The sequence below is a fragment of the Zalophus californianus genome, chromosome 17 (genome assembly GCF_009762305.2).
Source record: "Zalophus californianus isolate mZalCal1 chromosome 17, mZalCal1.pri.v2, whole genome shotgun sequence".
NCBI lineage: Eukaryota > Metazoa > Chordata > Mammalia > Carnivora > Otariidae > Zalophus > Zalophus californianus.
In genome coordinates, this window is record NC_045611.1 from 50683054 (window position 1) to 50710011 (window position 26958).

The following is a 26958-nucleotide window of genomic DNA, read 5'->3' on the forward strand; positions in this document are numbered from 1 at the left end:
GACAGACCAGGGCAGCTGAGGATGCAAATGATATGCAAATGAGTGCTTTCAAATCCCACCGCCCCACTTCCAGACCGTTTTACCTCTCCCTGGCTCCTTCCCCTCTTCATGAAGGCCTGGGGGGGGGGGTGCTGTAGGGGGCATATTCCAGCTAGACACTGCAATACCCACTGTGGGTGGAGATACTGTGAAATACCATAGGGTCTTCTGAGAGGCAGAGGGGAGCAGTGGCCCACAGGGCCACTTCCACCTCCAACCCCAAGAGCCCGCCCCCCCCCCCCCCCCCCGCCACAGAAGATATGTACAAAGTTACATCAAGAATTGTTTTGGCACTCGAATCTCCATCTGGGTTCAGTCTGGAGATTAAGGGTGGGGGCAGCAGCGATGGGAGATGGGGGATGGGGAAATGGGGCCTGCCCCCCACCCTGGAGATGAAGAGGGCATGGAAAAAGTCACCCTAGTGCCCAAGCTACAGCCTCCCATCAGGCGGAAGGGCCGGGGTGGGAAATTCAGTGCAAGGTACCTTGAAGGCTATTGCTTTCTAGGGATTTTCACATTTTGATTTGGGGGTGGCTCTCTAGCAAGGGGCAGGGGTCTCCCAGGCTTTAGGGGTGGGAATTGTCTCTGGCTTTTCTTCTTTCCCTTTGTTGGGAGAGAGACGAGGAGGCCTGATTCCCCCAAAGCCATGGAGTAGAGAAGGGTCTGGAAGACCTAGGAGGGGGACAAATGGGGGAGAGGGTGGGCGTGGGGTACCCCTCCCCCAGAGATGCTGATGATGGAACCAGGGCACTGGGGGCCCTGTTTTGGGCTGGAGGAAGTGGAGGTGGTCTCCAAGGGGGAGGGGGAGATGGATGAGGGGAGAGGTGGGTCTCAGCTATCCTAAGTCCATAGGGTTGTCAGGCCCTGAAATCTCAGCCTGCCAACAAGGCCTTAGAGCTGACCACAGTCGCAGTGCTCAGGGAGCCACTCCCAAACCAACTCTCAGGGCTGCCTGGCTTGGCAGACTCCATCAGAATTTTCTAGCTCCTCAGGGCCCATGGCAAGAGCACCAAAACATTCTGATCCCTCCAATACTACCAAAGTACTCCAGCTTGCTGGAAACCACAAGCCAATCTAATCTACTAGACCACACGAAGCATTCAGGCTCAAGGGACCCTACCGTGGCTCACTGAACTCTACACTGGGTCATGATGGCCTGACAGAGCCACCACACATTTGGCTCACCAGACTCAATGGAACAAAGCCACGCAGACACAAGCATGCACACAAAAGGCGGGGGTGGGAATGGGGGTCTTTAACAGTTTTCACTAGCTCCATCTCCCACCCCTCCCTGCCAGGTTCACAGACTTGGTGTATTTGGATAGAGATGACCCTGACAATATTGGGTCTTTTTCCTTAGAGTCCTCCAGATATGCTCCAAGTCCCACCCCTTATTCTCCTCCTAGGCAGACCCCCAGGCCAAGACCCACCAAAGAGGGGTGCGGGCGGAGAAGGAGTGTCAGTGACTGGCCATGGCCCAATTTAGGAAGTGCATGCTCCATCCCAATGACGTCACAGGAAATAACCTGGAGATACCACAGGAAGTACATGCCCCCATGATGTTGCTGAAGTAACCTTCAAGGAAGGTCCACTGAGACATCATAGGAAGTACCTGTCTGTCCTATCATCACAGGAAGTGACCTCTGGGGAACTACTTCCCATGACATCAGAAGGAGTCCCAGCAGCACCCCAGAGAGTACTTGACTCAGGGACATCCCAACAGGGACCTTCATTCCCATTACTCTAGGTAAAACCACAGAAGATGCCACAGGAAGCTGTTCCAGCCTCTCACAAGAGTCTTGCCCACAGGACTGGACGAATCCTAGAGCTGGTCTCATTCCCAGCAGCACTGCACCCCCTCCCCCTATACGACCTGACAACAAAACAGTGAACAGTCCCACCTAGGAGGGGCAGCTCCAATAGGGGTAGAGTCGCTGAGAAAATCTGGGAACTCTGGGGTCCCTGCTCCAAATACCCCATTTCAGCTCAGACTCCTCGGCTACCTCTACTCCCATCCCTTCTCTCAGATCTGGAACTGAAAGCAGGAGAGGTGGGGTGTTGTTTGGGGGAGGCCCCTCATTCTAGGTGGCCCAGAGGCTCCCTCCCCTCCTCCCATATGGAAACAAAAACTCACAAAGGGGGAAAAAAATCCTTACCAAAAAAAAAAAGAAAAGAAAAGAAAAGAAAAGAAAAAACGGAAATAAAAGGAAAAAAGAAAAGAAAAAAAGAAAAAGAAAAAAGAAAATAAAAGGAGGGAAAGAAAGAGAAAATAACGCTTTGTTTTCTATTAAAATCAACAAAATGCAATATATACAGATATCACACAGAGCCGGGCCCTGGGAGCGGAGGGTCAGGCCCAGTCAAGCTTAGGGAGGAAGGAAGAAGGGTCAGTTCAGAGCTGGGGAGGGAGCTTCTGGGCCCCATCCCCAGCCATCACTCAATCCTGCCTATGACTACCAGAAGGAGGGGGGGGTGCAGTCAGGCTTACCCCAGCCCCATCCCACGAGGAGCAGGACTACACTCGGAGCTGAGGTCAGGAGTTGGGAGTGGGGGGTGGGGGAGGGGAGGAGAAGGAAGAGGAAGAGAAGGGGCCGGGAGGAGGGGTGGGAGCACACACCACAGGCCTCATCCCACTTTCTGGGGGTTTGAGGCCCTCACTCCCTGCTCGTAGGTGACCCGCTGGCTGATGAGGTATTGAGCGGCTTGCGTGGCCGCAGGGCTGCCCGTGATGGTGACCCGCCGGTTCCGCGTGCCAGGCAGGAACTCCCCCTTCTTGGAGATCTGGATGCGCGCGCCTGTCAGCTCCTGGTACTCCACCAACGTCTTGCCCCCTTTGCCCAGGATGGCCCCCACCAGGTTCTCAGGCACCGCAATCTCCACCAGCTCCTTGGCACTCTCAGCTGCCAACTTCTCTGCCGTCAGGAAGCCCCCGGCGGCCCCGGCTGCAGCTGCGGCGGCCACCAGCGGGCCACCCCCGCCGCCCGCCCCGCCGCCCGCCCCGGCCCCGAGGTAGCCGTTGGCGGCTGCGGCCAGGGCGAAGGACCCCAGGGCTCCAGGGGGCGGGGGCGGAGGCGGGGCGGCCCCTCCGGCGGGCCCGGCCCCGGCCTCGCCCGCGTAGGACGCCAGGAGGTTGGCGGCGGCGGCGGCGGCGGGGTTCGCACCAGCGGCCACGGCGGCCAGGACCCCGGAGGCCGCGGCCGAGTTGAGGCCCAGGCCGAGGGAGTTGGTGTTGTAGCCGTAACTGGCCAACGTGTTAAGCGCCGTGCTGATGGCCAGCAGGTCGGTGCCTGAGAAGGCAGGCAGGGCGGCCGGGAAGGCGCCCACGCCCGCCAACCCCGCGGGGCCCAGCAGGCCGGAGGCGGCAGCGGCCGAGGCGGCGGCAGCGGCGGGCAGCACATCGGCGGGGCTGGCGTACGGTGAACCGGTGGGGTTGGAGTTGGCCACGGGGCCAGCCACGTTGGCGTAGCTGATGTTGAGGCAGCTGCTGCTCTGGGGGTCTTCCTGTACCTTCTGCACGATGGCGCTCACGGCCTTGTGCACCTGCTCCGGCTCGCCGCTGACTGTCACCACACGCTCCTGAAGGTTGATGCCCTCTGGCTTCTGGGACAGCTGCACCCAGGCACCCGACTGTTCCATCACGGCTTTCACTGTGGCGCCCCCCTTGCCGATGATCAGGCCCGCGGTGCTGTTGGGGACGATCAGCTTGGCCTGCGTGTGGGGCGAGAGGGAGGGGCTTTAGGATGGTGGATGGAGACTGAACGGTAACATTAGTCTTCAGGCGGCCCTGCTCTCCCGTGTCCCCAAATCGGGCCCGCTGTGCCCTTTGATATACACCGGTATGGTCCTACTGCTTGTTCAAAATGGTGAAATACTTCCATATTGGTTGGTTAAAAAAAAAAAAAAAAAGAGAGAGAGAGAGAGAGAGAGAGAGAGCCAGTACTCCATGTCCTCTCAGTAGGCTCTCAGCCACCCTGTCCCCTGCCCCTGGGACCCCTGGGATTTCCCTTCCATCCAGCACCTTAAAGGTTTAATGGCTGACCCAGTGGGTGCCCTCCAGGACAGCGGGTGCCCCCAGCTTGCATTGGTGCTCACGCCTTCTAGATCATTAAACACTCTGACTCCCAGCCCCAGAAAAAGGAGTCATTAAGTCTCACTTTACAGAGGAGCCACTTGAGGCCTACGAGGGACTGGCCCCAAGGTTACCCAGATTGTGGAGGAGCTGTAATCCAGCCTCTTGGATTCCTGCTCCGTCGTGTTTCCCACCCTATGGCAAGGTCACGGCGCTTAACCTCTTTTTGCTATGGGCCAAATTGTTGCCCCCGCCATTCAGATGTTGAAGTCCTAACCCCCAGTACGTCAGGATATGACTGTATTTGGAGAGAGGGTCTTTAGAGAGGCAATGAAGGTTAAGTGAGGTCATTGGGGTGGGCCCTAATCCAGTAGGACGGGTGTCCTTATAAGAAGAAGAGATTAGGACACAGGGACACACAGGAAAGACGGCGGGTGACTGCGGAGGGGACGACCATCTCCAAGCCCAGGAGAGAGGCCTCGGAAGAAACCAACCCTGCCCCAGATCTCAGACTTCTAGCCTCCGGAACTGTGAGAAAATGAATTTCTGTTGCTTAAGCTACCTGGTCTGCCCTAGCAATCTAATGAAGTTGTCCTATCTGTAAAATGAAGATAAAAAAAACCTTACATCAGAGACAATTGGGCACTTAAATACAGTCGTCCCCTTCTCCAGGGCAGAAAGGCCCATCCTTTGCCGCTGCAAATCCGATCCATCTTAGTTCTGGGGATGGGGGAGGGGGAGATTTCAAAACCATAAGTCTCCTTTCACATATCCAAGAGCACTTCTACACATAGGCTCCTGTTGCTCAGTCCTTCCCAGGCCCTCTCAGACCTGTGGGTTCCACTCCCTGAAGCCCCTGCCACTCCTCTCCGCCCCTGAGCCAGACACCAAGGGTGTTTGGGAAATTTGTGAGAGCACTTTTAGTTGTCATGACAACTGGGGGGGGCAGATGCAGGCATGCAGTGGGGCAGGGCCTTGGATGTTGGCACCCCACAACCTGAGACTCAGTTATTCACAACGTCGAACCGAGGAGAACTGTCCGGGTCCCGTATGACTTTTAAGTGACTCCCTGGACATTCATGTTGGCGAAAAGTCTGTTTATAAATCTCAGAGCCCAGACCTGAACCCGACGGTCCATATAAGTACCTAGTATTTTCTTTTTCCCACGTGTTTAAGATCTACTGAAATTTCCAGGAATGCGACTAATCGGTCAACGAAGGGACGATTTTACTTTGTTGTGTTCTGAGCTTTACCAAGAGTGGTTCATCATTTAAAAAAAAAAAAAACATGACAACGGTAGTAATGCCACGTGTGTTATTTACATCTCCGATATGATACCCTGGATCACTGTGTTTGTCACTGTCTTTCTCAGGCTATGTGAGGTGTGAGTAGCTGACTATTTCATTACTTCTGTAGTAATATGTAACATTTACATATTAAAATTCATCTCATTTTATAACACATCACCTTCCTTTTCCTTTTCCTTTACGTAAAAATGTCTTACAGGATAAAGAAAATGTACATGAGTACAATGGAATATTCCTTGGCAATTTAAATGAACAAAGTACTGATCCAGGCTACAACATGGATGAAGCTAGAAAACACGCTGTGTGAATGAAGCCAGACACCAAAGACCACATATTGTAGGATTCCATTTATATGGATGTTCAGAACAGGGAAATCTATAGAGACAGAAAGTAGATTAGTGGTGGCTTAGGGCTGGGGGGTGGTGCTGAGCTGTGGGGATTGAGGAGTGATAGCTAAGGGGATCAAGATTTCTTTCTGAGGAAATGAAATGTTCTAAAATTGTGGGCATGGATGGACAATTCTGAATATAATAAAAACTTTGAACTGCATGCCCTCGATGGGTGAACTGTATGTATGTGAATTAATTTCTCAATAAAACTGTTAAAAATCTTGCAGATTTAGATAGGTAATACATCTACATTATATACACTTTCCATGTACTGAAATGAGTGTGTGTGTGTGTGTGTGTGTGTGTGTGTAATTTCAGAGGTAGGAGGGCTGGGAAAATATTTGTAGGAGAAAGAGGACATGGGGTTTGACAAGCCTGAGAACCACTGCTCTACTTGCTCTGTTCTTTGTTGATCTGACTTCAACTTTTCCCTCCCTCCCTCTTGCTGACCTCATGGCAGGCGTACTAGACTCCCTGCTGTTCCTCCAAGTCGCAAGCTTGGTGCAGACTCAGGGCCTTTGCACCTGCTAGGCCCTCACCTAGAAAGCTCCTTCCCAGAAAAGGAGGCTCACCTCTCTCATCATTCAGGTCTTTACACAAATGCACCCCCTTAGAGAGGCCTTACCACCCCAATTATCAAAGCTTGTTTATTTGCTTATTTTATGTCCTTAGCACAGACATCTCCAGACTTGTATCTAGCTGCTAACCTCACAACTCTAGAATGATGTCAAATGGACACTGCAAACTTAAAATCCAAAGTGGAACTCCTCATCTGCTCAAATGTGTTTCTATCATGGTCTTCCTCATTTCAGTATGTGGAAAATGCACCTTTCACTTCTCAGGCTCAAGACTTAGGAGTCCTCTCTTTTCCTCCCACTCAACATCCAATCAGCAATTCTGTTGTCTCTACCTTCAAAATATATAGTAAACGGGGCACCTGGCTGGCTTAGTCGGTGGAGTGTGTAACTCTTGATCTCGGGACTGTAAGTTCGAGCCCCATATTGAGTGTAGAGATTACTTTAAAAAAATAAAACCTTAAAAAATATATATATGGTAGATTATTCTAGATTAAAAGAGACTAATGAGAAGGGGCACCTGGGTGGCTCAGATGGCTGAGCATCTGCCTTCGGCTCAGGTCATGATCCCAGGGTCCTGGGATTGAGTTCCGCATCGGGCTCCCTGCTCAACAGGGAGCCTGCTTCTCCCTCTCCCTCTGCCTCTGCGCCGCTAATGCTCTCTCTCTCTCTCTCTGTATCTCTGTGTCTCAAATGAATAAAAAAAAAATCTTTAAAAAAAAGAGACTAATGAGGTATAACAACTCAATGCAATGCACGAATATTGACTGAATCTTGGATAGAAAAATGCTTTATAGACATAAAAGATATTTGGGGACAATGTGAATATGAACTCTTTATTAACTAATAGCATGGAATTGGTGTTAATTTTTGTAGGTGTGATAACACTAACATAACAATATAAGACATGTCCTTAGTCTTGGGAGGTGCATGCCAAAGAACTTGGGTGTGAAGAGTCATGAGGTTTATACTTATTTTCAAATGGATCAGCAAAAACAAACAAACCACCCAACAAACAAGCAAATAAAGCCAACCAGTGCTTGTGTGTGTTCGTGTGTGTGTGTGTGTGTGTAAAGAGATAAAGCAAATGTTAACGATTGGTGAATCTAAGTGCAGTGTATAGGGAGTTCACTGTATTATTCGTCAACATTTTCAAAATAAAAAGTTAGGAGAAAAAAATGCCCCAGGACTCTTTCCTCCTCTTTTTCTGCTTTATTTTCATCATAGCACTTTCTACTCTCTGACATTTACTTATTCGCTTGCTTGTTTTTGGTTTCCCCATGAAAGAATGTAAGATCTACAAGGGCAGAGATTTTTGTCTGTATTGTTTACTACTTGGTTCTCAGTGCCTAGGGGAATGCCTTGTAAGCATTGAGCAAAGAGTGTGTGAATGGATGGATGGATGGGTGGACGGATGAAAGGAACGGTGATGTGCCCACAGGACCAAGCAGGAATGAGACTTGATGGAGGTGACCAGGTGTATCTCACCTATGGTGGTGGTGGTGGTGGTGGTGGTGGTGGTGGTGGTGTGTGTGTGTGTGGAGGTGGGGAGGTAGGGTGCTGTGCATTTCGGTACACAAACTCAGCCTGATCTGAGTTTTTAGATTAATTGGACATTCTGATTTGTAAAATGGGAAGAACCTTAGTTTTTATCTATTGGCTACCTCTTCAAAAGGTCTATGAACTACTGTGTAGTAGCAGACCACTAGTTTGCAGTTTGTGCATATGAATCCCTGAAAAGTTGCTTTGGACTCTGGAGACACTTGCTCAGGTTTGAAATCCTGGCTCCACCACTAATGCTGGGCAAGGGACCTAACCTCTTTAAGACTCAGTTTTCTCATCTATAACATCCATCCCTCCTCCACAGAATTATTGTGAAGGCTAATTGAGATCATTCATGAAATGATGAGCTTGATTGAAGGGCTAGTGCCCCTTAGTTATGTTTCTGCTTGGCCCTTACAGGTATGTCATTATCCATTTATTCAAACAAGCAACATTTGCTGAGAACCTACTATGTGCTAAGCATAGGGTGCCATGTGAGTGTGCAGGTAATATGTGCTCATAGTAGATACTCAAGAAATGGTTGTTGTCATTGTTACCTCCATGGGCAGATCTGGATTTAAATCTCATATCTGTGGTACAGTTGCTTTGCAAAATAGTCTGATAATTCTTCAAAAGGTTAGACATATCATCTGACCCAGTTCCATCCACAGATATATACTCCAAAGAACTGAAAACCGTACCCACACATGTTCATAGCAGCATTCTTCATAATAGCTAAAAAGCAGAAACAACCCAAATGACTATCAACTGATAGACAAACAAAGTGTGGTATATCCGTACAGTGGAATATTATTTGGCCATAAAAAGGAATTAAGTTTTGATATATGTTACAATACAGATTAATCTTGAAAACAGTATGCTAAGGGAAAGAAGCCAGACACAAAAGGCCATGTATTATGTCATTCAATTTATATAAAACATCCAGAATAGGCAAATCCATAAACACCAAAAGTAGGTTAGTGGTTGGGACAGGGAGGGGGAGCTGGGAGAACGGACAGTGACTGCCAAAGAGGATGGAGCTTCTTTTTGGAGTGGTGAAAACGTTTTGGAATTACATTAGGTGATCAATGCACAACTTTGTGAATCTACTGAACACCACTAAATGGTATACTTTAAAATGGTGAACTGTACAGTATGTGAATTATACCTCAACTTATATATTTTAAAAAAATCATCAGAAAAAAAGTCTGACAAGTCAAGAGGATGGAACAGAATGCATGAAACCAGACCTAAGAGTCAAGAGGTATTCAGTATGATACAGCATTTCAGAGGGAAAAGGGAAGGATGAAGTAACTGTTCACCAAGAAATGGTAAGAGCAAATGCCTTCACCTTTCTGCACCTCGCTTCCTCTCCTCCAAATGGATGTAACCACAGCTACTCCATACAACCACTGGGAATAGTCAATGACCGGAGTGGCAAATGGTTAACTGTCTTCATGATAGGCCCAGGTGGTAGACCCACAGCATCTTAGAGAGATCACAGGTGCAGTTTCATAGAATCCTGGAGTGCCAGGATGTCAGTCAGAACAGTAGAATCTTAGAATAATGTATGTCGAGAATCTTGAAATTACAGAGCTGTAGAATTGTAGGAGTTTTAGGGCCAGAAAGACCTCAGAGAACATCTGTCCCCATGATTTGCAAGTCTGTAGAGATTTGCAAATAGTAATAGTATAATAATAATTACACAGCTAACAGTCTTTCCATTTGCCAGGCACTTTGGTAAACACTTTCATATAGTCACTTAATCTCCATAACAACCCTATAAGAATAGGCAGGCACTTTTATTATCGAATTTTATGGCTTGGAAAACAGAGGCAAGAGAGGTTAAGTAACTTGCTCAAGGTCACAGAGGTAGTAAGTAATAGAGCCAGGATCTGATCCCAGGCCAGAATCTGTGTTCAGATTCCCAAGCCTTCACTCCAGAAATTCTGATTCAGTGGCTCTGGGCTGGGACCCAGGAATCTGCGTTTATTCTAAGCTACCTAGATGATTCAGATACCAGCCAGGACTGAGAACCACCAGTCTAACCCAGAGGTGGCAAATTGGTGGTCCTCAGGCCACAGGCAGCCCACAGCTACATAGTGGCTTTAAGATTGAGCCAACCTTTAAAAATCAGTTGATGTCAAATATTTCTGGCTTCTTCTGAAAAATTTGTAAGATGTGGCAACACTTTGTCTACATTCCCAAAGGGCAAGAATTGAGTCGAGTTGAGTAGCAGCTGCCCCCTTTAGGGATGGCATTATATCTCTCTGATGAGGCCAGAGTCCTCAATTCTATGTTCCCTTGCTGAATCTCGGAGGCATTTCAATTTATAATCCCTGATTTGGCCCAGCTTCCACACTGTAAAGAAAGGAAACTGAGGCTTACAGAAGGGAAAGGAACCCAGAGTAACACAGCAAGTCCAATGTAGAAAGAGAGTAGACCCGTCTCCTGACTTAAAAATCCCATAATAATATCAGCAGCTAACATTTTTTGAGAACTTTCTATGAATTAGGCATACATGCTAAGTGCTTTTTCAACATCAGTGACACTGATCACTGCCCTTAAGTAGGTGCCATAATGAATCTCATTTTGCAGATGAGAAAAATGAGGCATGGAGAAATCAAGTCACTTGTTCAAGGTCGCACAGGTCTAAAGAAGTAAGTTATCGGAGTCAGATTCAACTCAACATCTGACTCCAGAGCCTGAGCCTTCGGCCATTATCTTCCATTCTTTAGAGCCCCCTAAGTAATAAATAAGGAGAGGAAAAATCCTGGTTCTATAACATTTCGATTCCACTATCTCAGAGTTCCGTGGATTAGGGGGTGGGGTGGAAGGATCAGGCGCAGATGGTGCTGACCCCATTTTCCCTGAAACATGTGCAAACCCTTCATGAACTCTGAGCCCTTTGTGGCAGCGACCAAAGTAGAGGGAAGAGGCAATATCCTTGCCACCGTGTAAACGGTGTGGCCTGCTGGTGGGAAGGGATTCGGGAGAGACCTGGCAGGGCCTCTTCAGCACCAAGGACAGCAGCCGTGCTCCAAGCTCGGAGCCCCAAGCCCGAAGTCTTTTTTGGGAATAATTCGCTTGGCAGCATTCTTCCAGGGCTTTCCGCCCACCGTTTCCCCAGGAGCTTGGGGGAACTCAGGTCCATGGTTTCTCCCATCTCAGGGTAACAAGAATTCCCAACAACTCCAGATTCCTTTTACCGAGGGTCTCTCTCTCGTCTTTGCTTCTAGGTAGACTTTAAGGAGCCCTCGCAAATGGCCTGTCCTCCTGCCAGGGGCTCTGGCCCCTCTGCATCGAGTGTGCAAGTATATGGGAGTGGGGAAGGGGAGAGAAAACGGGGAGTGTGCGCAGCTCCCCTCCCCTCCACCTCCTACCCATCCAGGGCCACGCCAGGGGCTTTGCAGCAAGCCCACCTGCCCGGTGAGCACCGGTCATGGCAACCAGAGAGGCCAGGGTAGTGATTGGTCCGCTCCCTGCCACGCCCCTACGCCGCCGCTTCCCCGTAACTGAGGCAACCAAGAGGCGCTGCCCTCCTTCCATCCCTCCGAGAGAAGGCTGTGTAGGAGAGGGACCTGCCCCCTCTCTCTCGCCAGCAAAACACCCGTTTCTCCAAAATGGTGACTTACCCCATACCATAATTAATGGAAACAGGGAGTATGAGGCCATTTCTAAACTCTTCTGGATGTGGATGGGTTGTCAATGAAGTCACTTCCGGTGAGAACAGGAAGTGGGAGGCAGGTTGCTCTGGGAGACAATGGGATGAGGTGGAAGGAAGGAGAGGGTCTAGAGAATCCCAGGAAGGAGGGATAAGGTGGGACAAATTCTCCCAGACCTTCACTCTCTCTCTGTGTCAAGCCCACTCTAAAAGGTTTGGAGTCCCTAGGCTGACTCCCTAATAATACAACTACTACTATGTATTTGATTGACAAACGTCTTATCGGCGTTATCCCATTCAGTTCCCACAGTAATCCAGTGATATGGGAGAAGTGTTTTCTCCCGAACCTCACTGGCTTTACAGAAACCCAGTCTTTGCCCCTGCTGACCTGCTTGGCTCTGTCGGGGTTCATCGTGGTTTGGGGTTGAAGGATGTTGACCACCTCAGGCTTGGTCATTGCTTGTGGGATTTCTCGGACCTTCTCAGCAATAAAGCTGTGCACAGCATTCAAGGCCTCTGCTGTGCCCTGTACCAGGCATACTCGTTCTGTGGTTCCTGTTGAGCAAGGGAGAGAGAGGGCACCCTCACCACACAGGAATGGGAAGATTCCTGGGAGACAGGCCCCATTTAATGGAAAGAGAAAACCTAAATCTAGAAAGTGGACCTAACTGGGCCCAGGTCACATGGTAAGCCTGGGGAAGTTGGCATGGACTCCCAGGCCATGATGGGTAACTGGGAAAGTGAGTGGAATGCCTGTTTTATAATCTGCACTTCATGTCCCTCCCCCAAAACAACCCCAGGGGATGGAAGAATGATACTTAAGTGCTTTGCGATGCCCACAGCAGCCCTGGGCAGGGGAGACAGGGCTCAGCTGCCTCTTCCCAGTCCTTGCTGGCTCCAGGTTGCTCTGGCAACCATTCACTCCCTCCCCCCCCAGAAACCAAGAGCTCAGGCCTGCAACGGTTGCCACAGTAACTGGAACCCCCTTATCGGTCTGGCTGGCCGGGTCCTCAGCCCACCCCCAGGGGGACGAGGGACGAAGCCCCGTTGCCGTGGCAACCCCTGAAAGCCTGCAGCGAAGGCCTCTGGGCTTTTGGAGAGGATGGGGAAGGGCTGGGGGATGGGGGAGACAGAAGAGAGGCCAGAGTGCCCGCCTGGACCCACCAGATGGAGGGCTGAAGGGTGGGGGAGGGCAAGGGTATGGACAGGGGAGAGCAGAGACAACTCATGGAAGGGAAGGGACTCAGGGATGAAGAAAGGAGGGTGAGGTGGATGCCTTTGCTGGAGATTGTCTAGATTTTGGCTGTAGTTCTAACCTAGGCATCCTTACTCTGTGTGTGTGTGTGTGTGTGTGTGTGTGCACTAGAGGTAGGGAGGCAGTGGGGAGAAGAGAAGCCAACTCTGGATGATGTTGGGATATATGTGTGTGGGACAGAGACTCCAGGTGACACTCTGACCAGTGAGAATATATCTGTGAGGCTGTTTGGGTGAGTGGTGTGTGTGTGTGTGTGTGTGCGTGTGCACGCGTGTCCATGCATGTGTATACCCGGGCTGGACTGGTTAAATTATCTTTATCTGTGTATGTCTATAAGAGAAAGTGTGGGAGAGACTGAGATGTGAACAGACAGTGTGACACAATGAATCCAGTAAAGATATGTGCACTCTTGCACATGGGAAAGACCTTGGGTGTCACTGTGATGTTCAAGGTTATGGATATACTGTTTGTGAGACCGAACTGCTTGTCCAGGAGAGTTTGAGAGAAAGAAACAAAGAGTCTCATGAAGCAGCACTGGGGCTGTATGATGAATGAATATCACTTTGAGACTGGATGTCAGCGTGAGTGTTGGCAGCAAAGAGACAACCAGACACCTTTCGGTGTTCAAAAGACTATTTGGATGACTGGTGTGTGGTATGTGTGTATATGTGCGTGAGCCTGTGCATAGGAGACAGACAAGACTTTATCACACTGGTGTGTGTCAGTGTGAGCAAGAGTGAGAGAGAGACCGACAGGCAGACTCAAGTGTCAGTATGACAGGAGGACTGGTGTGTGTGTGTCTGGATGTATATGCATTAGAGCCGGACAAAGACGGCTCTACCGTGACCAGCTGGTGTGACAGGGTGTGTGCCCGGCTGAGCTGTGCATGTTTGGTGTGTGCAGTGGGTGTCTGTCTCTCTCTCTGGGTGGGACTGTCTGCAGGGACCAGTTAGCTCCTGGGTCTGTGAAAGGTCTTGAGTGTGCGCCAGGTTTCATGTGCCTGAGTGTCTGGGACATTTGGGGGTGAGGCTCCAGTCTCCCGTGAGCATTCTAGAGCAGCATGATGGTGCCACCATCCTGACCCCTCGCTAGCCATCTCAGCCTGGCATGCCAGTCTCACCATGTGTCCGGGTGTCACTGTCTTGGGGGCACTTGGATAGTTGACATCCTCCCTCTCCTCTGGGCCACTGTTCCTCACTTATTACCCCCAACCCCAGAACAATGGACTTGTCTGAGCCAAGGGTGAGTCAGCGTGCAGGCTGCCTCCGTCTGGGTGTAAATAGGAAAGGGTGTGGGTCAGGGTGGGAACTGGGGGCGGGGGAGCGGGGTAGCCCTAGGGAGAGCCTGGCTGAAATGGCTCTGCTCTCCATTTCTGCGAGGATCCCTTCCAGCTCAGGGAGGCTGGGATTTCCCACCCTTTGTAGTTCCCAACTGGGGTCCACAAGGGCTTTGGGGGACTCGGTTAGCCCCTGAAAGAGTGTCCGATAATGACAGCTGGTGCTTACAAAATACCAAGTGTTAGACACTATTCTAAGCACTTTGTATATATTTGTGCACTTCAAGTAGGAGGTAGGCAATATTATTATTCTCAATTTACTGCTAAAGACACAGGCACAGAGAAGGTTTGGGATCTGTCCAAGTTCACTCAGCCAGTAGTGAAAGCTCAGGGTTTCGAACCCAGGTGTCTGGGTTCAGGTCTGGGCTTTTAACCACTGAGCTACCCGTGCTCAAGCTGGGGTGTGCAGACTCTTGTGTGTGTTTGTGTGTGTGTTGGGAGGAAAGCATAAGATGACTCCATTTTTGCTACTGTATTTTTGATAGTAAAAAGGAATATGTACGGGTTTATCAAGTAGTCACTTAAGATTTTGTACTTCAAGGCAATATGTTATAAATCAATTTTTTTTTAAAGTGTGTGTGTGTCTGTGCTTTTCTTCTGGGGACAGAGCTTCAGGCAAATATTCAAAATCAGAAGGAGTTTGGAATCGCTACAGTGTTTGAGTGGATGTACAGAAGTCTGTGTGTGTGGCTTTGGGCAGCTGGCTGCTTCTTTCTGGGTCTCAGTTTTTCCATGTACGATCTGGAAGGATAGAGTCTGGGGCTTCGTGTTTCCTGTACCAAGGAGGGGACCCCCTTTGTGCTCTGCCCCTCCCTTGGGGTTAAGGGTCAGGTAGGTTTTTGTTTCATGTAGTAGACACAAGTGCAGTGTGTGTGTGCATGTGTGCGTGTGTATGTCCATCTGTCTGTGGGTTTCACCATTGTCATTTCTCAGTGCTCTGTATGCTTCAGTCACAGTGAACAAACTCCTCCTCCAGCCTTTGAAGATGCTAGTTCAACTTCCTGGAGTACTCTTCCCTGCTTTTATCTAGCTCACTCTTACTTATTGTTCCAGGCCCCTCCTCCAGGAAGCCCTCCCTGACCTTCCCAGGCTGGGTCAGGTGCCCTGTCTGGGCTGCCACCATCCTCTCGGCTTCCCTGTCCTAGCCCTGACCATGCTGGGTCATGGCTGGTGTTTAGTCTGTCTTCCCTACTGGGCTGTGAGATCTGTGAGGGAAAGGGGGTGGGGGGATATCTCAGTCACTGCTATGTCCTCATCTCTGTCCATAGAATAGGTGCTCAGAGAATGCAGGTTGAATGAATGAATGAAAGGGTGTTAGTTAGCCAGGAGCAGAGGGAAATATGCTCTTCATTTCAAGCAGTAGTGTCTTCATTTCTTGTGTTCCTGTGGGTCCTGGGAAGTCCTAGGGGGCAGGACTAGGATGTAGGGGGCCGTGTCCTGCATCTTTGAGCTGGCACAAGCCATATGATCTGGAAATCCATGTCAGCAGTGGGGAGGGGGTGCTGGATGCCTGTCCTGGGCCTGGGGAGAGATGCTGGCTCACGTTGCTTGTTTGAATAGTATTTGGCCCAAGAAGGCCAATGACTGTCCCATCCTCTGGGGTTCTCAGCTGCCTGGCCTGTGGGGTGTGTCATTGAGTTGGGAGGAGAGGATGTATCTCATGTCACAGAATGTGATCCAGGCATAAGGAACCAAGTGTCCTCGGATAAATGCCCCAAGCAGAGGTCTTATCCGTATCTTGTGGCCTAGGGGGCGTGTGAGGGAAACTGGGCCAGGGTGGAAGAGGAAGGTGGGGTGGGGGGCTGTGCCTGGTTCCCTGGACGCTTCTCTAAACCTCTTGCCAAAGCTGCTTAGTGAGATGGGAGGCAGGGCAGGTGGAGGGAGGAGGGAGAGAGAGAGAGAATATGAATGTGTCCTGACCCTGGGCTCCAGCTCTGGTGTTTGACCTAAAAAATCCAAGGGGATTAAGGATGAACTAGAATCAGCTCTGGACCAAAGATGCAGTTCTGGGGGCCTTCCCTGGGGGACATCCTTAGATGTCGAAGCCCAGGCATTGGTCTTGGGAGGGGAAGATGGATGGGGTGACAGATAATGCAGGGAACAGTAGAGAGGGAGTGGAGGGGCCTTGGAAATGTTCTGGTTGTAGGGAGAAAGAGAGCTGGGGGAGAGGCAGAAAAGGGGCTGGGTTTGGAGGAAGGAAGGAAAAATGTGGGGGCTGAGACTGGGAAGGAAACATGAAGGGAGAGGTGGGTGAGGGGCGATCCAGCAGATCGTTGAGGGGGTGCTACTGAATATTGAGTGGATGGTTGACCAGAGAGAGTTCAGGAGCAAGAGAAAGAAAAACATGAGACTATGAGAGGTGGAGGGCAAGGAAAAGATGGGGTGAGGGGCGGGAAGACAAGAAGGGGAGGACAGAGCAGGGAGGGAGGGAGGGGAAAAGCAGAGATGGACAGGACAGATGGATGCGGACAAGCGGTGGGGGACATCCAAACAGAATCAGAGAGATAGAAGCAAAAAAGAGGAGCCAGAGAGAGGTGGATGGGAATGGAGACTCAGGGAACAAGAGATGGGAAAGTCAGAAACAGAATGAGAGAGAGGTAGGAAGAATGACACAGAGAAAACCAGCGAGACTCAAACTGGGCAAGATGGGGTAACAGAGAAATCCAAAGGGAAAGAGTGGGGGGAAAGAAGTGTGTGTGTGGGGGGGAGTGTGCAACACGGCTGGCTGGCCCCCCAACCCCAAGGGACACCCTGACACCTGCCTCCCTGCCCACCCTCCTCCAGCAACTCCAACTGACCCAAAGAGGCAGGTGTGTGGGAAGGGGCACATCTGCCAGCACATCATGCAAATGAACTCATGAATATGCAGCAGGCCCATTGTCTTGCCCTGCCCCCACCCCCATCTGCTCAGGCGTGGCCCCTGGGGCTGAGGGCAGCTCTGTCCCCTTAGGAGGAGGGGAGGCCCCCCATCACTATGACTGCCCCAAGGGCAGCTCTTCTTCCCCCTTATCCAGGGCCCAGGTGGGAGGGACAGGAGGCCAAGGGCAGAGTCCTGGGCCAGGGCTCACCCGGATAGAAGTCTTTGGACTTAGAGAGCTTGATGGTGGCTCCTGTCTCCTTCTGCAGCTGCACGATGGTCTGCCCGCCCTTGCCAATGATGGAGCCTGCCGCGTAGCTGGGGATCAGCACCTTCAGGAAGTATTCGCCTTCCTCTGCAGGGGCACACGGGTAGGGGAGGTAAGGGAGGCAGGGGAAGGGGTCTTCACCTTCAGCATGGTGTGGGCAAAGGAAGCCACCGGCATCACGGGAACATACAGGAGCAATGGCCAGGAGAACAGCAGCAGGGAGAATAATACAAATAATGATCTTCATTCATTCACTCGCTCATTCATTCATTCGTTCATTCCACGAATAGTTACTGAGCACCTGCTGCCACACGCTTGGCACTGTTTTAGTGAAACAGCCGTGAGGAAAACAGACAAACTCCCTGATTTCGCAGGCAAATGAGGCAAATAAGGCCGAGAGAGTTTCAGTGATTCAGCCAAGAGCTCACACAGCTACATTCTTCTAGAGTGGGGGAGACAGACAGTATGTTTTATGTTGGATGGCGGTCAGCACCAAGAGAACAAAAAGGGGCAGGAGAAGGGAAGGGGGATTGTAGGGGTTGCAGTGTCAGATCCGGTGGCCAGGAAAGCCCTCCCCAAGAATGTGGCATCCTTTGTTTAACAAACACTTCTACAGAACCTAGTATACACTAGATTCTGTTCCAAGTACTACACAAATACTAGTTCTTTTAATTTTTCACACTGATGCTATGAAAGAAGTACTTTGCAACCTGGCCTTAGAGTCCAGGCTCCAGACCCTTATGACTGATTGTTTCCAGGCTGTGGAGGTGGGAATGGAACCATCTGGCTCTGTGGGAGAGCAAGTGCAAAGGCCCTGGGATGGGATTGTGCCTGAGTTGTCCAAGGAAAGATGAAGTAGCCAGTGTAGCTGGGGCTAAGGAAGAGAGGTGGAGAGTGGAAGGGGATGAGGGCTGGGAGGGGTGGTGGTAGTGGTGGGGCCACGGTGAGATCTTTGATTTTTACTCCAAGTGAGATGGGAACCATGGGAACCAGAGATGGCTCTGAGCAGAGGAGGGATGGGATCTGACTTAGGTTTCCAGAAGATCCCTCAACACTCAATATAGACCCTGTACTGTGATGAGTGCTTTGTAAGCTTGACCTCAACCATTCCCTACAACTCCCAATGAGGGTGGTATAATGAGCTCCATTTTTACATGGGAGGAAACTGAGGCATGGAAGTGGTGAAGGCACCAGCCCAAGGTCAGCTGCCCAAGGGCACCAAGAAAGTCACTGGCTTGAGATTCCAATGCAATTCTGCTTCATTCTTGGCCCTCACTTGCTTAGCACCTTCCGATGCTGGTGGCTGAAGACCAATGCACTCAAGGACAGTCTCCAAGACCCAGGGGCAGTGAGGTGGTGCCAGTGGTCACTTGTGGGACTGTGGCCATTCTTTGTTATGGACCAATTTTCTTGGTCATGTGTAAAGTGTTTTGTTAATGCACTCAAGGCACATGCTTAACCTCTCCTACCTTTTAACCCAACTGTTGTCCCTACGTTCTCATAGGGTAGAAATTCTGGAGCCTTCTCAGTATAAAACCCTCTGTGATTTGGCCCTGCACTTCTTTCCAGCTTCACGCCCTCATCTTCCTCTATGTGCATCAGACCTACTTCCTCTTTGTTCCTTAAACGTTCCCTCCTCCCACCCACCTCAGGGCCTTTGCACGTTCCTTTTGCTTGGAACTCCCCTCCCCCAGTGAATTCCTCTTGTCCATCAGGTCCCCACTCAAATGTTGCTTCTTCTTGGAAGGTTTCTTTGAACCCTGGGGAGGAGATGGATCCCCTCCCGTTCATTTCATGCCTTCAGAGCAATGTATCACATTAGTCCACTGGAGCTCACCCGTGTCCCAGGGACTCATGCCATGGCCCAGCACACAGTAGGCATGCAATAAACGCTAGAGAAAGGAAGGGAGGAGCCAGGTCACTCTGCTTCCAAAGCTTAAGGTCTTAAAACATCCCCCAGTGGTTTTTAAATTTTTTCTTTTTAAGCAAAGGAAGCCTATTTTCAATGTCTCACATGAAACACCAACACACAGAGCAGATGAAAGAGAAACTGTTCTGGTAAAAGTGGGGGCAGGGCGGGGGGGGGCCGGGAACCCTGCCCATGTCGGCCTGATCCCTTAAGATTGAAGGTTCTGGGCTCCCTGATGTGTTAAGATGGGGGTACAGGGGCAAGGGGCTGGATGTGGCTTCACAGGCATGGGGAGGGGGTCCAGGATGAAGGGGTTGTCCTGAGCCCAAGGCAATCCACTTAAACTTGCCTCATCAGACCATTAAACCTATTAGGTAATTAGCCCACCAGAGCCCCTTCCCATCAATCATCCTGACCCCCACCCCCCCGAATTCACTTTCTTCCCTGGGCTCACAGAGGCAGCCTCTTCCCTGCCCCCGCTCCATCCCTAAACCTGTCACAGAGATGGGGGACCAGTCCTCCATCCCTGAAAGGCTCAGAAAGATGGGGAGGGCATTCTCACAAAGGACTCTATTCTCTTTTTCCTTCTTTAACTTCAATCCCTATTTTCTCTCCAGCCAGGGCCTCTTCCCCAACTTCCTTCTTGAAGGTGGAAGGTGTTCATCTACTCTGAAGAAAACTGGATACATCCCCCACCCCATTTTTTTGTGCCCTCTGCCTTCCCCTTCCCCTTCCCCAGGAATCTCTGCATGCAACAGCAGAAACGGCCTTAGACTGAGTGTGAATTTTGTCCCTGACGGACCACAGGGCCTTGGGCAAACCACCTCACCTCATGGGGCCTCAGTATTCTCATCGGCAAAATGGGGATGTGATAGCACTACCTCAGAGGGCTATTTAATTAAGTGGGAGGTGTGATAGAGGGGGATGTGATAGCACTACCTCAGAGGGCTAATTAATTAAGTGATAAACTGTAAAATACTTAGGATGATCTCGGGCACGTGGAACACTTGAGAAATGTTAGCTATCATTACCTCCATCATCATCATGACCATTACCGATGTCAGGAACCCAAGCAAAGTTCTTCTCAGAGCGTCTGGCCCAGGGTAAGTGCTCTACAAATGGGGAGACGAGCCTCTGAGGTCTGAGGTTTTCATTGAGCGAAGGGAGAAGGAGGGGAGACCCCACTTCCTTCATCATTTGCCCCCAGGGGCTGTCCCAGGCCTTTCTCTGCTTCTTGGAGGAGGAATGAGCTCTCGCCGATGGAAGCAAGACCCTGCCCAGCATCTCTCTGACTCCCTTCCTTCTCATGCCACTTCTTGACTTTGCCCTCGATGTATCCCCTCAGTACTGTTTCCTTCCATCTCTCCCCCTTCTCTCCCTTCCTCCAACAAATCCTCCCTGAGCACCCACTCTGTGCCAGGCCTTGTTTGAGGTGCTGGTGACACAGGAGGGAACAGACAGTCCATTTCCTTCAAGTCCACTCACTTTTAAAATTTAAATGTGTCTCTTTAAAGAGGACACTTAAAAACCACTGCTAATAATCAAGAGTCTGAAACCTGGTTATGTTTTCCCCTCCAGAGCATAGAATATAAACATACAAGGGTAAAAAAAAAAAAAAAAAAAAAAGTTTGTCCATGGACCCCCTTAAGCCACCTTCTGGGTGCTCGAGGGTCCCTGTATCAGACGAATGTAAATTGGGAGCCTTCACCTGAGGCCAGCCTCCTATGGAGAATGACTCCCACCTGCAGAAGCTCAGAACTCAGGGCAAGAGTCCCCATTATGGTCAACAGACCCCTCTGACCCTCTTCAGAATCTTCTGCATGTCTTTCCCATTTGGGAGCACTCGTCCCCCACCTTTAATGCCCCGTGTGAGTCCCATGTCCCCCAGGAAAAAGCCAGGCCTCTGTTTCCCAGCCTGCTCTGCAGCAAGGGGAGACACATACCCTCGGCTGAACCTGGAGCCCCCAGACCTCACACGGCTCCCACCCAGTCTGAACAACCAAGGCTCTGCCTGTGAAAAAGTTCTTCCTTCTACTGAATAGGATCTAAATGCCAGAACTCCACACCCACCTATCTCCACCCCCCTTTTAGCTTTCCCCCTGGGGTTCAGGAAGCTCCCTTTACCCTTGACCGTGGCTGGAGAACTAGAGATGCCCACTTCTCTCCTGCTGGTTTTCCTCCTGTTACAACGTCAAGCATTCCCTCCCTCTTCTAGTCCCCCCCCTTGTGCCCACTTTCTTCAGAAATGCTTCTGGAGTTTCCAAAGAGCAACCAATACCCCTCTCCCCTTAAATAATGGAGACCTACCCAAGAGATCTGGGGTGCTGTGTGGTAAGAGCCGCACTTTTTATCAGAGCGTTGACCCCGATAGGAGGCTTTAAAGGTGGGGGGAAGTCATTAAGGACAAAGGTAGAGCTGAAGGGGTGGGGGGTGTTGTAGGGGTGTTTTCAGTGACAGGAGGTCTAGGGGTGCCGTGCTCCTGGAACCTGCTCTGGCTTGCAGGTTGGGGACGGAGGTGTTGGTGTGTTCCGCGGAGGTGTGAGGCGGCAGGGGTGTGATGTTGACATTGTCGTGGGAGTGTGTGGGGACGTGGCTGGCGGAAGACAAGACCACACGGGCGGGGTGCGGTGCCGGGAGCAGCACCGCTCAGGAGGGCGGGACCGGCAGGTGTGTGAAGCAGTCTCTGTGAATGACGGTGTTGCCGGTTGGCGTGAGAAATGCAATCCAACCGAAGCTGGGGGGGGTGGGTACGGGATGCCCAAGGTGTGATGCTGTCTTCGAGCTGTGACACTGTCTCTGAGTGAGAGAAAGGTGGATGGGTATGATTTCCTCCGGGCGAAGCGCCGCGGGATGGTGCAACAGGCCTCCGATGACATTCTCGGTCGGAGGCACGGATAACAGTAGTAACGACAACTATCGTGTATTGACGCTTTGCTGTGTGCTTCATATATACAGTCTCATTTAACCCACACACCAGCCAGGCTTACATCTCGCAGCTCCCATTTTCCAGATGAGACTGAGGCTCGAAGCAGTGGAATAACTGGCCCAAGGTCCCACACCGAGCCCATGGCAGTGACGAGATGGACCCTGGAAGGTTCTCACTCTCGGGGCTCTTAACCCTGGTGACATTGTCTTTATGGGAAGCAGAGAGGATGCTGGGAGCAAGACTTGGCGGCTGGAAGCTCGAAGCAGGGCGGGGGGGGTTCGGCGGGTCGGTGACTGGTGCACATGTGCGTGTGTATGTGGGGAGGGAAGCTGCTGTTTCTGTTCATATGGGGGTGACAGAGGTGGGCATACAGTCAGGAGTATGCCATGCTAGTGGCACCTTAAGAGTTTCATCCGTACTCAAGGGTGGAGGAGGGGGGCGTCGTTTGGTATTGACTATAGTCATTTGTCTCTCTGATGAGTGAGTTCCTAACCTGAGTTTCCATTCAACTTCTTCACCCGAGTTCTCCTGTCTTTACGTGCCTTGTGTCCCTCCCAATGGCGTCTGGCAGTCATAGTGCCCAGACATCAGTTGGAACAGCCACCATCTCCTCTCTGAGCCCCCGAGAATGGGCAGGAGTGGTAGGCAGGCTGGCGCTGCGGGCAAGAGCTCGATCTGCCCGGTCCGCCACTGCTTGCTGTGACACCCCAGAAGACTCCCTCGACCCTCTGGGCCGCGGTTTCCTCACCCAAAAATGGGGTTTCACTATAGCATCCACCCACATAATGGAGCCAGGCTCCCAGATTCAAATCCCAACTCTGCCTCTAATTAGCTGACCGACCTCGGGCAAGTTACTTAACCTCTCTGTGCCTCGGTATGTCATCTGTTAAGAAGGGTAACCTAAAAGAATTGTAAGGATTACATGATTGGTCTGTGCTAATACTTCCTGGTACACTGCAGGCCACAGATATTAGCCATTATTATAATTTATTATGGTTAATTATTACATCACGGAGTGTTGGAGAATCACATGAAATACTTCCTATAAAGCAGTGAGCAATAATACTGGTAAGTGGTTACTACTATCATCCTTGTAGTTATTGTGATTTTCCCATCTGACAGATGGTGACTCTTGAGGCTCAGGAAAGGGGTGAGGTTGACCCAGCATCCCCCAGTCATGACAGTATTATTGCAAGGAGCCCTCAATTTTGAGATGAAAGTCCCGGATCCTTGCCCAATGCTGCCTCCTGAGTGTTTCTGTAAACGGAGGACTGTCCCTTTGCATCTCCAGGCCTCAGTTTCCCCACAGGTCACCAGGAGGGGAGGTGGAAGAGGCTGGAGGAGAGGGTCCCTGAGGGCTCATCCTAGTTTCCCTTGCTACTGAGGGAGGCAGGATGCCCAGCAGTTAAGCACATGAGCTCTGGAGCCAGACGGCCCAGGGTTGGATAGATCCCAGCTCCACCAACTTATGAGCTGTGTGACTTTGGGCAAGTGGTTTCATTTCGCTGAGCCTGTTTTCCTCATGTGAAACAGCAGCTCAAATCATCTCCCCCGGAGGGTTGTATTAGGAAATTAACCCATATCTCAGAGCCTGACTTCTAGTAGGTGCCAAGTACTTGGGCCTGACCGTCCTTGGCAGCATCTCTATTGTTAGGTTGTGCTGCTCGGAGCAATTAGATTTGGAGCACCTCAGCCCCTTTAAAAGAAGGATGTGACACCGCCCCCCCCAAGCAGGGGCAGTGCCGGGCTGCCAGGTCAGGCTCAGGGACCGCCTGGGTCCCCGCCTGGGTCCCCGACTCTCTCCAGGACTGGGAATGGCAGTGGAGCAGGAAGAAGGGAAGGAAGTTGGCTGGGACATATTCATGTGTGTGCTGGGGGTGGGGGGAGCAGGAAGAAGGACAGGAAACTCCCTCCCACCCCTCCCCCAACTTCCCTTTCCTTCAATTTCTGCTGGACACACTCTCACAGGCAGCCAGGGGGTCCCTGATTCCTGTCCCACCTGGACAGGAGTGGGGGTGGTGGTGCTGGAATGGAGGAATGAGACTTGGCTTGTGTTCCATAGAGGGGAAGAGATGGGGGGTCCCCACCCCACCCACTACAGAGCCTGGTGGAGTGGGGAGCATGCACTCTGCCCCAGGTCATCCCTCTCCCATCCGGAGGAAAAGGCCAGAGGAAGCAGATTTTGGCCAAGGTGACAGCAGGGAGGGGCTTGTCTGCTCTGGGGTCTCCCTCCATCCAGGGAGTTAATAGGCTGGGCTCTGAGACTGAGAATCCCTCCTTCCTGAGTCCCTGGCCAGAGAGACACCCACTAGAGTTTCCAGCTTGTCTTTTATTCTCTGGTACACATACCTCCTCAGGTCACACACACAGTGGGGGCCCTCCTGTCTTACACGCGCATACCTTCTGTGTTGTCAAACACTCAGACATCTCTCACACACACACACACACACACACACACACACAATCCCTTGTCTCTCACACATGCAGAATCACTCCCACATCTCTAGTGGTACATACTCAACCATTTCACACACACCCCCTCCCCTTGTTACAGATATATATATACACACACACACCCTCCCCTTGTTACAGATATATATATACACACACACCCTTTCCCTTTTCATACCCCTTCGGTGTCATATACACACATTCCCCGTTCCCTGTCACACGGGCACCCATCCTTCCCTCTCCTTGTTACACACCCTCGTGCAGCTCACCAACAGAGCCCTAACCTCTCCCGTCATACACCCACCTTCCCTTGTTGCACACGCCCCCTCTGATGTCACTGTTGCACACCTCCATGTGTCACACCCAGCCACAGCCTCTTTGGAGTCACACCCACACCCTTTTCTTGTCACATACCCTCACCGGCTTCTCCTGGTCCCACCCCACCCCAGACACGCCTGTGTCACACACACTGAACTACCTTCCTTGATCCACACAGCCTCTCATGGCTCACACCCAGAGCTGGCCCATTCAGCTTCCCCCACACACCCCCTTGCATGTCACACACACCCTCTCACTCATGTGTCACACTGCCACAGCCCCCTCTAGGGTGACATGCACACACTTTCCCTTGCCACACGTACCCCTTTGAGGGTCTCAAACACACAGCCCAGCCCCTCATCTCATTCTGTCTCTTACACACACACACACACACACACACACACACACACACCTTTCCTCTCATATCCATGATCCCTAAAGTCACACATCCAGGCTTTACAGGGCCCACACGCGCACATACACACAAACACACACACACCTCTCCCAGCCACACATTCTCCCACCTAGCTTTACACACCCACCCATTCCTCCACCTCACCCAACACACCCACCCAGCTTGTCCCCACGCACAATCTCACCCATGGCCCACTCATGCCTCCCTCTGGGACAACCCTTGCTCAGGACATCCCCAGGGAGGGAGGCTGGGAAGCTCCAGGTCCACAGGCCTCCTCTTCTCCTTCCCCTCCCCCCCCCCCCCCCCCCGCCAGGACACGCCAGCCCGGGAACACCCCTGCCCCGAAAGGGTCACATCACACACCCCTCAAGGACACAGAGACGCCCGCCCAGAGGGACCCACGCCCCCCATCCTTTGCGCCCCCCAAGGACACTTACCACCTCCTCCCCCCCATCTCCTCTCAACGCAGACAAAGCTCCCAGCCCCCGGCAGCGGCGAGAGAGGGAGGGGGTCTGGCCCCCTCCCCAACGCCCCTCTCAGCTCCCCGGTCTAGGGAGGGGCGCCCTTCCCCGCCCCGGAGCCCTTGCACCTGCCACGGCGGGGGAGGAGGATGGAGAAAGGCGAGGCCCCCTGCCCGCTCCCCCACACCGAGTCGCAACCCTTTCTCACCTCCCGTGTTGCTGCGCTTGGTGCAGACCACCTCGGGGGGCGTTTCGAGGGGCCTCTTGCGGGAATCCGGGGCCTCGGGCTCCATGGGGGGGGCCTGGGGCGGCGGCTGCTGCTGCTGCGGCGGCTGCGGCGGCGGCGGCGGCGGCTGCTGTGGCGGCGGCGACGGCTGCTGGGGAGGCTGGGGTTGCGGCGGCGGCGGCGGCGGGGGCGGCGGCGGCTGCGGGGCCGCGGAGGCCGTGAAGAGGCCGTGCACCGCGCCGGCGGCCATCATCCTCATGGTCGGGGGGGGGCGGGGGACGGGGGTGGGGGAGGGGGAGGGAAGGGGATGTGGGAGGGGGAGGGGGCGGCGGCGGAGGGATGGGGGAGGGGGAACCCTGGAGAGGGAAGGAGGGAGGGAGCTGGTTCTGGGGGGCTGACAGAGCCTGGAGAGAGGATGTGAGCAGGACGGGAGGGCAAGGGGGGTCCCCGATAGGGTCCGGAGAGAACTGAGGGGTGGGGTCTCTCTCAAGATTACCGAGGCCAGGGACTGGCCGCGCCACTGGGGGGGGGTCGGGACCCCCTTCTTTGCTCCCCCGGGTGGAGGACCGAGCCCCCCAGACCCTGCTCGGGGCGGGGGGCCGGAGGAGCGGGACCGGAGGTGGGAGGCGGAGGCAGCCGCTAGTGGGGACCCCGGGGGCGGCGGGTGCGGGCGGCAGCGGCGGCAGGGCTGGCGGTGGCTGCTGGCCCGAGCATCTTCTTCCCGGAGGCTCCCACAGCGGCCTGGCCCCTCCCACCCGATCAAAGCCACGCCCATGCCGGTCAGGGCCGCGCCCTTCGGCGCCCCCATTGGTCTGTCCTTGAAGTCGGGACCACGCCCCCTAAGTTGACCACGCCCCTTTCGGCGCTGGGAGAGGGACCAGGCTCCCCCATGCTACAAGGAGGACCCTGGGCTCATCCACACCTTCCCCACCCTTCACCTGTAACGTACGT

General features: G+C 52.3%; 1 protein-coding gene across 1 annotated transcript; it reads right to left on the reverse strand.

Annotated features, from left to right (window-relative positions):
* Positions 1 to 297: 297 nt before the first annotated feature.
* Positions 298 to 26105, reverse strand: NOVA2 (NOVA alternative splicing regulator 2). The gene is made up of 4 exons (XM_027620029.1): positions 25990 to 26105; positions 17245 to 17388; positions 11974 to 12140; positions 298 to 3747 (listed from the first exon to the last, which is right to left on the reverse strand). The coding sequence occupies exons 1-4, from the start codon at positions 26072 to 26074 to the stop codon at positions 2665 to 2667; spliced, it is 1479 nt and encodes a 492-aa protein (XP_027475830.1). The 5' UTR covers positions 26075 to 26105; the 3' UTR covers positions 298 to 2664.
* Between the last annotated feature and the right edge of the window lie 853 nt (positions 26106 to 26958).

Coding starts and splice junctions, on each gene's coding strand:
- NOVA2 (XM_027620029.1), bottom strand. CDS start 26,074: ATGGAGCCCGAGGCCCCGGATTCCCGCAAGAGGCCCCTCGAAACGCCC. Junction 12,141..17,244: donor GTCCAAAGACTTCTATCCGG/GTGAGCCCTGGC, acceptor CTTGCTCAACAG/GAACCACAGAACGAGTATGC. Junction 3,748..11,973: donor ACCCCGACAGAGCCAAGCAG/GTCAGCAGGGGC, acceptor CCCCACACGCAG/GCCAAGCTGATCGTCCCCAA.